Raw genomic sequence first — 15,058 nt, 5'->3', positions numbered from 1 at the left:
CCTATTAGTCGTGTAGTAACTAATGCAGGACCAAGACCAGTTGATTTACTGCTGGAATTTCTCTGCTCCTAGGCACTGGTCCTTTAAAGTTTGTTCAGCATTTCATGCATCCACAAAAGTAGCTACCATCTAAGAAAAGATTATGTCCTTGTTAATTTTTTTTTTCTGTTTATTTTATTCTATTTATTTATTTAGTTTTCTTTTTGGTACTGGGGATCGAACCCAAGAATCCAGGAACGCTTAACCACTGACTGACATTCCCAGTCCTTTTTAATATTTCATTTAGAGACAGGGTCTCATTTAGATGCTTAACACCTTGCTAAGTTGCTGAGGCTGACTTCAAACTCCATCTCCTCCTGTCTCAGCCTCCTGCCTTGTTAATTCTTAAGCATAGATCCCAGGTGTGCTCTGGATTTTAACAAAGAGTCAAATATTAGGGTGAGGGACACCAAGAAAAAGAAAAGATGTGGCTCCAACCTAAAACTCCATCTTTAATGAAGAATGATCTTTAACTGCCTCAGCTTCAAAAGTAACATCATAAGATGTCTCTCTTTTACCATTTGTTTCTAAGGAGGCTTGGGGCAATAGGTGATGATAAAATAATTTGTTGGGTACACTATGTGAAAGTGAAAATAGAATTCTTCATTTACGTACAACTGATAAATATTCATGAAGATGTAGAATAAGATATATTCTCGCATATTCCATTTCCATGTTCCTTGGAAAATAAAGAAGAATCCATACATCTTGAAAATCATCATATATCGATTAGGAACGGTTTCAGCTGCAACAGTAGCTTAAAATGGTGTGTACATTTGTAACAAAAGAAATCTAGAATTAGGACTGTTTCAGCAGCTAAGCAAGTTTATCAAGTACCTACATTCTTTCCTCCTCTCTGCTGTACCATTTTTAGCTTTTAACTTTTAATCCTCATGTGTGCTGCCTAACTATCAGGACGGGAAAGAAAGGAGAGGATGTCATTAGATACTCTACTGTTTTAGCTTTTCCTTTTGTAAAGAGACAAAAGCTTTCTCAGAAATACCATCCTCCATTCCCCCTCTAGTGGACTTCTCTGTCTAATTGACCAGAACTGTGTGCCAGATTGAATCTTGACTGCCTGGGAAACTGAGAAAGTGCTCTAGCTTTTCAGCTTTTATAGTGAGGCAAATAAGGGTGAAGGGCAGGGAATTGGGGATTAAGAAACCAATATCTTCATCAGACCAAAGGTCTCTTCCTTTTCTTTGCCTATCACCCCCTCCCCACAAGCAGTCCAGTTATGCAACAGTCTTTCCATGGCTAGGGACCAGATAACCCATACAGAATTCCAGTTTTATAGCCATTTTGACACATAACTTAGTTTTAAGTTCTTACTGGAAAAAAAAAAATAATAAGAGAATACTGTTGACTGCACACAGTGGTGCATACCTATAATACCACATACTCAGGAGGCAAAGGCAAAAGGATCACAAGTTTTAGGCTGTGCCCTCTTTTAAAAAGAACTGGAGATGTAGCTCAGTAGTAGAGCACTTGCCTAGCATGCATGGGCCCCAGGGTTCTGTCTCTGGCACTGCCCTTCCCCTGGGGTGGGGAGAGAGGAAAAAAACCTCTTAAAAGGAAAGAAAAGAAAGAAAAAATAATTGTGTTTGCTTTTTTACTGCCATACTTGGGAATCACAGAACAGAAGCTGAGATGACCAGGACTTTGGTTGAGTACATTTAAACCAGCAGTAGGATCATATTTCTCAATTACTTCAAATAGTAAACAACATTTAAAAATAAAATACCGGGCTGTGGGTATATAGTTCACTAGTAAGACCCTGGGTTCAATTCCCCAGCACCAAAACAAATAACTAAAAATTAAAAAAATAAAAACAAAGTACCTAACCTTTCCCACTATATTGATAAGAAATAATATTTACAGAATCTGTATGTTTCAAGACTCCCAGTGGATGCCTGAAACACTCATTTTTTTCTATGTATACACATCTCTTATAAAGTTTAATTTATAAATTAGACATGGTAAGAAATTAACAATAATAACTGACGATAAAATGGAACAGTTATAACAATACATTAAATAAAAGTTATGTGAATGTGGTTTCTCTCAAAATATCTTATTGTGCTCTAGAATCTTAGCAAACTCAGTTTTTTTTTTTTTTTTTTTTTTTCATTTCCTTGAGACTCCCTCCCCTTTTCATTTAAAGGAAGCACTTTACAGCTTCCCTTCAGCTTATCCAAATTGCTAGCATCAAACCCTTATGCTTTGGGGCTATTAAGTAAAATAACAGTTACTTGAACATACACTCTAGGCTACCATTATAATACCAGTTATCAGTTGACCTAATAACTGATAATTGAGATAGCTACTAAGTGACAAGTGGGTAATATATACTTGATGGGTATGTTGGACAAAGGGATGACTTGTGCGCAGGGTGGGACAGAGCAGGACAACACGATGTTTTATCACACTACACAGAACAGACACAATTTAAAACATAAGTGTTAGGGTGTAGTTCAGTGATGGGAGTGCTTGCCTAGCATAAGCAAGGCACTGTATTCAGTACCAGCACTGCTAAATAAATAAATAAAAATAAGCTGGGTGTGGTGATTCATGCTGGTGGTTCATGCCTATAATTCTAGCTACTCTGGAGGCTAAGGCAGGGGGATCACAAATTCAAGGCCAGCCTGAACAAAAAAATCAAAAGGGCTGGGGATGTAACTCAGTGGTAGAGTACCCCTTTGTTCAAAATCCCTGGTAGTGCAAGACATAAATAAAAGAATTTATAAATTTATTTGTTTATGGAATTTTATATTTACTATTTTCACACTTGAACTTGAACACAGGTAACTGACACTGAAGAAAGTGAAACCATGGATAAAGGGGGACTAATGTTACCTCCCTTTTTCCTATACTACCTAGTCACCATAGGAGTTGGCCTGCATGACCTTTGGAGTTCAGCTTCCTTTCTCCTGTGATTTATTGGGTATCTGCAACTTACTTGGCATAAGACACCACCCAGGAGGCTCATGAATTTTCACATGTGTCATTAACGGGGGAACAAGAATCAAAATAAAAATGAGCAGTGAGATGTGACTGAGTGCTTAAAACTTAAGCTACTTAGAGGAATAGTTTATACCATTGGTTTGTATGATGTAGAATAATGCATCGATATTAATCCCAGATCATAATGACGAAGAGTAAATTCAATGTTGACCACAACTTTAATATTCTTTTTCTGTTCCCCTTTTCATTGACTTGTTGGTTTGATACATACCTTTTCACATACACCAGAATATGTTTTATAAAAAGAGAAATTCAGTTCTTGACACTGCTTGGTACCTGTGGGATGCTGATATTCTACCTATAAAATTCAAGTAATTGGGATCCCAAAAGAAAGTGCTCAAAATGATTAATTAAAATTACCATTAGAGCTAGGCACAGTGAGGTGCAGTGCTGCACACCTATAATCCCAACGATTTAGGAGGTTGAGGCCAGCCTCAGCAAATTAGCCCTAAGCAACTTAGTGAGACCCTGCCTCGAAATAAAAAATAAAAGGGCTGGAACGTAGCTCAGTGGTAAAGTGCCCCTGGGTTCAATCCCCAATACCAAAAAATTAAAGAATTACCACTAAAGGTTTGAGAAATGAAGAAGGAACTTTAGGTGCTGTTTATAAATTGCCATTGTTTTTAGTTGACATTTTTTGTATAGGCATTTTAGTTTCTAATAAAATAAAATGTAGTAATGAAGTCAGCTAACCTAAGAAAGTAAATTTACCTACAAAGACATGACATCAATGTCTTTTCGTACAATAGCAGTATAACTGTGGCATGCTGAAATTATCTTAGGTGCCTTTCTTTAATAAAGGGAATCTGTTATCAAATAAAGTAGGGAGGATACATGAATTGTCATTTATTTGTGTAATGAAATTTACTTTGGAAGTAGAGATGGAAAGCCAAGGGATGTTTCTGAAAGCATGCCCTGTTAAGGTCTTAGATCCAAAGAATAAAAAAGTTTGTCAACAGTTATTCTTATACCATTCTATAAAACTGTACCCCATCACTAAAGCAAGAATTTTATCAGTTGCCAGAATCTTTTCTTTAAGATATTTTTACATTGAAACAGAAAATCCTTCAATCCACAGCCAAATAAATTTACCTTAGGTACAGTTTTCTCCTCTGGTCTCCTTCGTTCCTCTAACAACATTTTCTCTTAAGAGTATTTTGGGAAGAAATTTCCTGTTCTTATTTTTCTTCTATAAATTACCTTGCACACACATGCAGCATATGAACTGCTGTTGCTGTGGTTGTGTTTATTTGTTGAACAGTCCTGTACTTTGAAATGATTCATTCAAGAGCCATGAAGCATTCAAAGCAGGATGTGTGACTCACTTAGTAAACAGCAGCATCTTGAAGGAGAGAGCAGGAGCCTAGGTCTGACTGAGGTAGAAGTGAAAGTCATGTTGGCTTTGAGGTATGGACATGTGTATATTCACTCCCTGCCCTTCTTTTCCTTTCCTTACTTTCTCAAATGAGTGATACTGTACATTGGAAATAGAATCAGTGCAGGAAAGGTGAAAAATCCTTGTCAAGACTCTGCAGATGTCCCAGTTTCTTCTTCAAAATTTGTTATTAGTTGAACTTCAAAGATCATTTGTGTTCAAAAAAAGATTAGTTAGGCTTTCCACTATCTGCTCAACGCTGATATCACTATATTCTAGAGCTAGCTCCCCACAGTTTCTCAGGTTTTCTATGGCTTTTTCTTACTACTTTCTTTCATCAAGATATACCCAGGTATAGATACTATAATAAAAGAAAGATGTCCATGAAGCTCTGCCAAACCTAGAAATTTTGGAGAAAGGGTAGTTAGGATTCAGTATAAGTAACTTCTCAGACTATCACAAATGTGAACTCCATTCCTTGTATTTTTCCTGGGTAGTTTAGGCCTTCAGAACTCATTTCCTAATAACTAAAGAGTTCTGAATATCTCCTTCCCCCAGGCTACTCTTCTAAAACAAGGAAAGGGACTTGAATTCATCATAGGTCAGGATATAAGAACAGTTTTGAATGTGAAGCAAATCCACATAGAAACTTGAACTGTGGTAGCCAAAAACAACATTTCAGGAATGAATCTGGCTAGGAGTTGAGTGCATATTGCACAAAAATTTCATTGGTCACAATGCTTTACCAAGGTTTTAGCTTAAAACTGTTACATTCCAAATGCCCATATGTTTATGCCTGACTCAGAGTCAACAGGCAAAAATTTGGGGCTGGGGAGATAGCTCAGTCGGTAGAATGCTTGCCTTGTAAGCACAAGGCCCTGGGTTCCATCCCCAGCACCCAAAAAAAAAAAAAAAAAAAAAAAAAAAAAAAAAAAGCCAAAAATTTAGCTTTAGTTTGACCTTAGCTCTCATTTGCTCTCAGCTGCCTTTTTAATTCTGCTCAGTGCTGCTATTTAAAATACTTCCAAGAGAGTAGGCTAAATGAAAAGAGCTAGTTCAAAACATTGACTTATTTAGAATCATTTCACAAAGAATAATTACTTTTTTAGTACAATACCTGTCTTTGAGATTTCAAAAAGGAAAGACAAAGAAACTAGCTGAATACATCAAGCATGCCAGGTACTATATAATTTTATATAGTTATTTCCTTTAAAATTGTAAGAATCTGGACATGGTGGCTCACGCCTGGAATCCCAGCTACTCTGGAGACTGAGGTAGGAATGTCTCAAATGTAAGATCAGCCTCGGCAACTTAGTGAAACTCATCTCAAAATAAAATTTAAAAGGGCTGGGGGTGTGGCTCAGTAGTAAAATACTCATGCATGATGCCCTCAGTTCAAAGTTCTAGGATGCCTGAAATGTTTCATATCTTGATATGGGTGGCAGTTACTTATATACAAATTCATTGAGACATAGACTTAAGATTTGTGCATTTTCTATATGTTATACTTACATTTTTAAAAATGTAAAATAAGACTTAATTGAGATTTATTCCTGATTTGTAGTTCTTCAGGCCATTCTTCTAACTCTTTTCACTTACCTCTGTTCATCTAGTCAGTTTGCTAGGAGGTGTCATTCCATATTCTCCTATTACATAAAGGTATGTGAAATGGAAAAGTTTTTTACCAAAGAAGTCCCATGGAAAATTAATTGTTAATAAGAAACTATACTTTCCCTGTCCATTCTGCAGCTAATACCAGTTTTCTGATTGATTTCAGCATAGTACTGACTTTGTTTTATGCTTCTTCACATTTCTTTTTTTTTTTTTTTCCTTTGTAACAGGGATTGAACCCAGGAGTACTTAACCACTGAGTCCCATCCTTAACTCTCTTTAATTTTTCAGACAGTTTCGCTAAGTTGCTTAATACCTTGCTAAATTGCTGAGACTGGCCTTGAACTCGCAAACCTTCTGTCTCAGCCTTCTGAGCCACTGGGATTACAGCCATGTGCTATCTTGCCCAGTTGACTTTTTTTTTTTTTTTTTTGCAGTGCTGGGTATTTGAACCCAGGGCCTTGTGCTTGCAAGGCAAGCACCCTACCAACTGAGCTATATCCCCAACCCCCCCAGTTGACATTTCTTAAGCTATCAAAAAATCTTCCTTCTTGCTATTTTTTTTTCTTCCACCAAGGAATGAAAATCAAAAGTAGGCAAAATTACTTTGATTAGCTTCTTCTGTAGTATTTGTTATGAATAAGGCAGTACTGGAGAATTCTATTTAATCTGTATCCCAATTACAGTGCCTTCTGTTTCCATCTTCCTAATTTTCCTACCTTAAATATTTGCAGATCTGTAATACATCCGCCATTTTATAAAATGAGTAAATGAGTTTGGGAGTTTTCTTCTGCCTGTGGGTTTTTTTTTTTTTTTTTTCCCCCCTTCCAAGTTTCAGGTCCAAAAACATGTGTTGGCAGTTTGGCAAAGAAAACTAAAAACAGCCTTTAAAAAATTTTTTTATGTCTTTCTCTGTTGCTCTGTAGAAGGATTTCTCAACAAAAACACAGCAGATATTTTAAGTTAGATAATTTTTTATGTTGGAGACTGTTTTAGTTAGCTTTTTTACTGCTGTGACCAAAAGAACTAATAAGAACAATTTTAGAGGAGGAAAAATTGGTTTGGCACTCACAGTTGCAGAGGTCTCAGTTCACAGATGGCTAATTCCATTCCTAAAGAAGGACATCTTGGTGGAAGAGTGTAGTGGAGGAAAGCAAGAAGGAATGTGCTATCAAGAAGCAGGGGGAAAGAGAGACTCCCTCACCATAGACAAAACATAAACCCCATGGGCATGCCCCCAGTGACCCATCTCCTCTAGCCCCACCCTTCCTGCCTACAGTTACTATTCAATTAATCCCTATCAGGGCATTAATATTCTGATTAAGTTAAGACTATCCTAACAAAATCATCTCAGCTTTCTTGCATTATCTCTCATATGAGCTTTATTAGTTCCAGCTGATCTCAAACTTCTTAACTCAAGTGATCCTCCTGCCTCAGCCTCTCCCCAGTAGCTGGGACTATGAGCACATAAACCAAGCTCTGGTGGTATCTTAGAACATATTATCTAGATCAGAGATATCTAGAAGAAATATGAAACAAACCACAAATGTGAGCCACATATATAATTTTCAGTTTTCTGATAGCCACATTTAAAAATAAAAATAAGTGAAATTAATGTTAATATTTTATTTAACCCAATATTTGTAAAATAGTATCATTTCAACATGTAGTCAACCTAAAAATTATTGAGATGTTTTATTTAATTTATTTTATTTATTTATTTATTTATTTATTTATTTATTTATTTATTTATTTATTTATTTATTTATTTATTTATTTATTGGTACTGTCTTCAAAATCCAGTGTATGGTTTGAATAATAGTACATCTCAGTACAGATTAGTCTGCATTGCAAGTGTTCAGTAGCCATGTGTGGCTAGTGCCGGCCCTCTTGGACAGTGCATATCTAAATGATCTTGGTTTCTGGATCATAGCATATGATACTTTTTCTCCCTTCTTTTATGCCAGGAAACTGTTCTGATTTCATTTACTTGAGCAAATAAGACTCTAAGTCAATGTTACCATATAAATTCTTTCCCAAGATATATAAACTGTCTTCTGCTTCCAATGTGACTCAAATTCTTCAGCCCCCATTTTGAATAACATCAGCCCTCTTCTGCCTTGGAGATGGTTAGTATCTATACATTTATTGAATATTATGATCATGTGTCCTACAACCATTGTCAGTATTCCCTGAGTAGCTGTTTGAAACAACCATAGTCATAGATAAGATCAGAGAAAAAAGGGAGAACCATTAAGGGTATTAACATGGGGGAGCTAGATTATCAGATGGGCAGTAATTTTTTTTTTTTTTTTTTTTTTTTTTTTTTTTTTTTTTTTTGAGTCAGGGTCTTGTTCAATTTCTTAGGGCCCTCGTAAGTTGCTGAAGCTGGCCTCAACTTTGTGATCCCCCTGCCTTAGCCTCCCCAGTTGCTGGGATACAGGTGTACACCACCATGCCCAGTAGTAGGGACACCTACTACTGATCTACTTTACTTTTAATTTTGAGACAAGATCTCTAAATTGCCTAGGCTAGCCTTGAACTTGCAATCCTCCTGTGTAGATGGGAGTGTAGGTATGCACCACCACACCTGGCCCTTCCACACCTTTAATTCAAGATAATATTCTGTATTTTACTAAGTTCAAATTTTTTACCAATTAATAATTTTGGCTATTTTAATTCAGAAATTGCTTTCAGAGGGATCATCCCCTAAGCATGAAATTCAAGACTGATCTGCTTGCATGCCCAAGGCCCTGCATTCAATCCCTAGCACCATGAGTAGGGGGAGGGTATCCTGATCTAGAGAAAATTTTGTTTATCTTTTTTCCAGCACTGAAGATTGAACCCAGAGCCTCAGATATGCTCGGCAAGTGCTTTACCACTCAGCTACACTCCCAGCCCCTGATCTAGAGAATTCTCTTTTTTTTTTTTCTTTCTCTCTCTTCTATGTGAGATGATTGATTCTGAGCCCATAGGGAGCAAGCTGGCCCCAGATTTCTCCAAATCCACATTTCTTTTCCTCCAGTGCTTATATGTCCAAAGACAGAGAACCAAAGAAATGCCTTTGTTGAAAGGGTTCTAGAGAATTCTCTTTTTTTTAATATTTTGTTTTAGTTGTAGGTGGACACAATAACTTTATTTTACTTTTATGTGGTACTGAGGATCGAACCCAGGGCCTCATGCATGTCAGGTGAGCATTTTACCACTGAGCCACAACCCCAACCCCTCTAGAGAATTCTTAAAACATTAATTTCTAATAAATGAGAAAAAATATAAGGAATATTCAGAACAATAGCCATCTTGGCTTTTTTTTTTTTTTTGGTACTGGGGATTGAACCAGTATTCAACCACTGAGCCACATTCCCCACCCTTTTTTTATATTTTGTTTAGAGACAGAGTCTTGTTAAGTTACTTAGGGCCTCACTCAGTTGCTGAGGCTGGCTTTGAACTTGTGATCCTCCTGCCTCAGCCTCTCAAGGCGCTGGGATTACAGGCATGCTCCAACGTGCCCAGGTTGGCCTTCATTTTGACCAAAGCTTCAGTAAGCTTTTATTCTCCCCTCTTACCCAAGATTACAAGAATTACATTATAAATAGCAAGGACAGATGACTGGGGCCAAGACTGGGGTAGTTCTCTGCTTCTTAAAAGTATGTCCTTTTGATTTCTCCTTGTCTGAAGTACACTACAGGGCTGGGGAGATAGCTCAGTCGGCAGAGTGCTTGCCTTGCAAGCACAAGGCCCTAGGTTCGATCCCCAGCACCAAAAAAAAAAAAAAAAAAACATGTGGATGAAGTACACTACATTGTTTATTCAGGCATTGTTATTGTTGTTGTTGTTGTTGTCATGGGCCTCCTTTAGCAATTTGGTGAAGCCAGTGAACCCTTTCTCAGAGTAATGCTTTTAAATTCTTAAAAAACATAGGATTTTAAAGGAAAGTATATGCTAATTATATGGAATTTTTAAGTTATCAAATATATGAAAAATATCTGATAATATATGTGCTTTTTAATTACTGTATTAATTAGAGCTCTAGTGGTGGATATGGCAGCTACTATAACTTCAAAGTTGTGATGAGTATACAGATTATTTTCTCTAGGTAAATGGTGTAGGCCTGTTATTCCAGTGACTCCCTAGATTGAAGCCAGAGGATTACAAGTTCAAGGCCCACTTTGGCAACTTAGTGAGACCCCATTTCAAGATTAAAAGGTCTAGGGATGTAGCTCAATGGCAGCGCTCCCTGGGTTTAATCCCCAGGACTGCAGGACAAAAATACAAAAACCCACAATGTTTTCAGGCATAGTGGGATGAGGCTCAGTATAGAGTGTGTGCTTAGCATGCAAAAGCCTAGATACAAGCCCAGGGCAAAAAAAGAATATTTGGAGATACCTTGTAATAGCTATAAGGTGCTGTGAAAAATGTGTAACTTCTATTATGAATTAGAAATGCTAAATTTCAGCTAGAGTTTAGTACAGCTAGAGTTTTGAATATATCAAACCCTCTAAGATGCTGGTGAGTGGTAGATCCTTTCTGCCACCTACATTTCTCTTCAGGCTTAGTTTTTGATTTGGAAAAAAATAAATAACTCAAGGGTGACTTGAAAGGGATTGGAAGACAGGGGTAAGCAGCAAAGAGAAACAAGAACTAGACAAATGAAATATGTCAAGCCTATACAGAGAGTTGTAGCCAAAGGGAGGAATTGCCTTTTAAAATACTGAGCAAGAGGCTGAGGATGTAGTTCAGTGGTAGAGTGATTGCCTACCATGCTGAAGACCCTGGACTCAATCAGGAGTTTCAAATAATGAAATACTGAACAATTTTAACTAGATCAAAACCTGATAGAGATTTCAAATCTTACTATCAGCTTATGTTAAAGCAAACTATTTTTGATAGTAGAGGAGGACTTCTTTGCTTAAAAGTCAATTCTTTTAGGTTCTAAAACATTGTGCAAATTTTTTCAAACTACCTACATGGAATTTCCTTGAAGTGCCTATAAACATATCTTTGGAAAAGATTGCTATGGTTACCAGTATCAACAAGTTTGTTTAATCCTCTACCATTTATTTAGTTAGTTAGTTAGTTAGTTAGTTAGTTAGTTGTAGTAGATGGACCAAATACCTTTATTTTATTTATTTATTTTTATGTGGTGCTAAAGATCAAACCCAGTGCCTCACACATGCTATGCAAGCGCTCTGCCACTGAGCTACAGCCCCAGTCCCTCCACTACTCTTTATATCCCCTTAAAAGAATTTTTTTAAAATTTTAGTTGTAGATGGACACAGTACCTTTATTTTATTTATTTATGTGGTGCTGAGGATTAAACCCAGTGCCCTACACATGCAAGGCAAGCCACAACCCCAGCCCTTCTCCTTCAAAGGATGTTTTGGTGAGTTTTTTTATGATTCGTTTTGTTTTGATTTTTTCTCCATTGTATACAAAAGTCCTGCTCATTTCCTTTTATCAAATACCAGGCCATTGCAGACCCTGTACAGTAACTTGTTTAACCGTCAGATATATCCCTGGTTAACAGACTATGTATCTTTCCACCCCCACCATTCCTTAGGGAAAAATTTGTAACTGAAAAAAAAAAAAAAAATTGGTGCATGGGGTTTATCAGTAGTAGAGAAAACAATAGTTCTTGATTAAATTTTCTCACATTTTGTTCAGTTTTGTCCTAGATCCATCAGAAGCCACTAAGGTAGTTTTCTTTTGACTTCTTGGATCTTCACTTTTAATTGAAAATTCCCTGTGCCCTTAAGGCCATGTATGCATTGCCTGGAAGGAATCTGGATCTTAACCAGGCTTTAGAAGTGAATTTGAAAAAAAGCTACTTTTGGGTAAAATAAAGGAGCCAAAACAGTTTAGTCTTGTTTTCTGGACTGGGTGAGAGCTCAGATAGGACCAACTCCTATGTATTTGTTTTGCAGATGAGTCGTGGGTTAAAGATGTGGTGTTTTATAGGAAGTGTATCTCTAAAGAAGAAAGAGAAAGGGGGATTAAGCAATCAATCACTATTTTTAGAAACAAAAAGACAAATAGAATCATGTTTCAGAGTCTCCCTGGTGAAGAAACTGTGGAAAGCTGCAGCATCCAGGCTGTTACTATGTTGTAGGCATGTTTTAATGAAGGAACAGGACCAGCAGCCACAAAGGGACTTTTGAGGGTACTGTTCTTTGAATTACTGCTGTTCATCTGTTCTTTTCACCTCCTCCTTTTAAAGAGTGGGAGTATAAATTATTGTCCAGTAACCCTGTCTTACTTAGTCATAAACTGGGGTAGACTTCACTGCACCTATTCATTGTTCTTTAACCCAAGCCCCTAAACAAATAAAATCTCTATGCCATCTTCTTTTCTCTTCCCTCATCCTGCCTACAGGCTCCTCCCTACCCTTAATTTTTTTTTTTTTTTTTTTTTGCTTGTATTTTATTCTGCCATTATACAGCTAGCAGCATTGTACCAGCCCCTTTATGGCTGATGGAGCCCAGGCATGCTGCCCGATGAGGGGAGACAGCATTTGGCCGATGGGGCTGGTGTGTGCTATTATTGCTGGCCATTGGGCCTCTGTCCTCTACAGCTCCGTCCTGGCTCATTAAAACCCTGAGCCAAATAGCCGCGCAGGCGCCTGCTGCAGCACTGTGGGGGCCAGGAAGTTAAATGGTTCTCCTAATCCTGCATAATTTATCTCCCTGTTAGCCCCCTCATAAACTAGTCCAATTCAGCTCCACCATGGAGAGCTTTGTTCTGAAATGTCCTATTTTTGTGATGACCAAGTGCCCAGCCTTTCCCTTCTTCTCTCTTTATTATTATTATTAAAAATTGTTTTCCCCTTGTTCACTGCAAGTTTGCCTTAATGGTTTTTTCATTTGGAGCCTCCTCCTGGACCCCACTCTACCAACAATCTGTCCATTTCTATCATTTGGACCTGATATTACAGAGCAGTTGGTCTTCCCCCTTCCTCTCTTTCCTCCCTCCCGGCATCTTTTTTCTCTGTCTCTTCTCCTTTTCCATCACTTCCAATAGTTTCTCTTTTCTATTTCCTCTTTCTAGGGACAAACCTGTTTGCACCATGTTTGGTAGGTTATTTTATAATATCATTGAATTGGTGGAGCTTTTTGTTTGTTTGTTTGTTTGTTTCACATCTCTATTTCTGTTTCATTTCAGAGATTTACAAACGAGGACCACCTGGCAGTTCATAAACACAAGCATGAGATGACATTGAAATTTGGCCCAGCCCGAACTGACTCAGTCATCATTGCAGGTATTTGCTGCCCCCAAAATCACGTGCCTTGCCATCACCAGACAGTTAAGATTAATACCAGGGACCAGATGTACCGGGAGCTGTTCTCCCCTTCTCCCATCAAGAGCCCTTATGTGATCTGCATTTAATCAGGAAAAAGGAACACTAAAAGCTCCCAAATTTCTATTATGCTCTCCACTGTTTTTAATAATGAGATTGTGTTCTGTGGTATTTGAGAATAAGTGTATTGAGGCTTTGTCCTAGCTTTTTTCAGTCTATTCCCTCCTTGCTTTCTATTTATTAAGACTTTAGAAGATTTACAGGCAAGAGATGACTTTGACATTTTCCCCTATCCACAGTGAAAGAGTGGGGAAAAAAGGCAAAAAAGCCCACTTAGCCTGGCTGTTTCTCTTCCACTGGGTGTCAGTTTTCTTCCAGCAGGCAGATTATCAGTTCATAAATTCAGCTTCCCTTGTGAACCCAGACACCATTGAGGGCACATTTCCAGAACCCAAACAAGACATTTAGTCAATGGGACTTTTCCAAGCCAATTTGGGTGACCTGGAACTTCTCACCCGTTGTTTTAGATATTATCTTGCTTCCATGCACCATTATCAAGAGAGCATTCTTTGTAACTACTCTCAAATCTTACAGTAGTTTTTTGTACCATTTGTAGCTAGACAGACATACAAACCAAAGTGGACTTTTGATTCCAAGAAAGGTTCTGATTTAACCCAAGCTAAGCAAGTTAACTTAATATTTAATCAATAATGTATTTAGTTGGAGGTTGTCACATCAGTTAATAAATCAATTAAAGCACAATTTCTCTTAAGTATTATGAGCCAAAATGCTATCCTAGACCTGGAAAAGGAGAGCCAGAACCTCTTTTTCCATATTAATGCAAGTGATGAAAGAGACTTGCCCTTATAAGTCCCCTATTCCATATTAATGCAGCAAATATTTATTGAATATCTACTGCATGCACCAGGCACTTTTCTAGTAGTTTGTAGATTTGTAATCCCTGGGAAAAGGATATAAATAGGAACAGTGTCATCAGTAATTCTTAAAACCAGAAGGAGAATCTTAGGGAAGAGTGGATAGGATGTAAGTATCTATGTAGGTAAAACATACTTAACCAAGTCAGGATATACATACATGAAAATCTTTAAATATTTGCACATAAATACAAGTGAATAATACAAACAACATGAATACTGAGAGAAGTAACATTAAGTGGAATTCAAATCTTAGTATTCCTGTTCTTCCGGCCACTATCCTCATTATACCTTTTTTTTTTTTTTTGGGTGCTGGGGATCGAACCCAGGGCCTTGTGCTTGCAAGGCAAGCACTCTACCAACTGAGCTATCTCCCCAGCCCTATCCTCATTATACTTAAGAGTTCTCTGAAGTCTCCTAGCTGGCCTCCTTGACTAGTCTTATTCTAATCTGTCTATCAAACTATTAAAAAATCAGTCTTCCTTAAATTCTACTCTTGTGGTCAAAATCTGTCATTATGTTATGTTAATCCATTTTGTCCCATTGTCCCAGGTACCGTAGTTGCCCTTTTGTCCTACTTGCCTATATGAACAATATGTATTCTCTCTCTCTCTCTCTTTTTTAAATTGGTTCTAGGAATTGAACCCAGAAGTACTTAACTACTGAGCCACATCCCTACCCCTTTTTTTTTCTTTCTTTTATTTTTTTTTTTTATTTGTTCTAAATGGTACCAGCCCTTTTTATTTTAAGATAGGGTCTCACAAAGTTGCTCAGTGCCTC

General features: G+C 37.4%; 1 protein-coding gene across 5 annotated transcripts in view; it reads left to right on the top strand.

Moving 5' to 3' along the window:
• The window catches only part of ATF7 (activating transcription factor 7), a 94,407-nt gene that overhangs the window by 52,117 nt on the left and 27,232 nt on the right, over window positions 1–15,058 (top strand). For 3 of the 5 annotated variants that reach the window (XM_079140889.1, XM_079140887.1, XM_079140888.1), the window contains exons 3-4: window positions 11,714–11,744; window positions 13,208–13,304. In XM_079140889.1, coding sequence (XP_078997015.1) covers window positions 11,714–11,744; window positions 13,208–13,304 — 128 coding nt within the window. The remainder of the gene's footprint in view (window positions 1–11,713; window positions 11,745–13,207; window positions 13,305–15,058) is intronic. The other 2 variants (XM_079140891.1, XM_079140890.1) reach the window with 1 other exon arrangement.

The sequence above is a fragment of the Sciurus vulgaris genome, assembly GCF_902686455.1.
Source record: "Sciurus vulgaris genome assembly, chromosome: 5".
NCBI lineage: Eukaryota > Metazoa > Chordata > Mammalia > Rodentia > Sciuridae > Sciurus > Sciurus vulgaris.
Note: the sequence above shows the minus strand (reverse complement) of the source record. Positions and strands in the feature narration are given on the sequence as shown.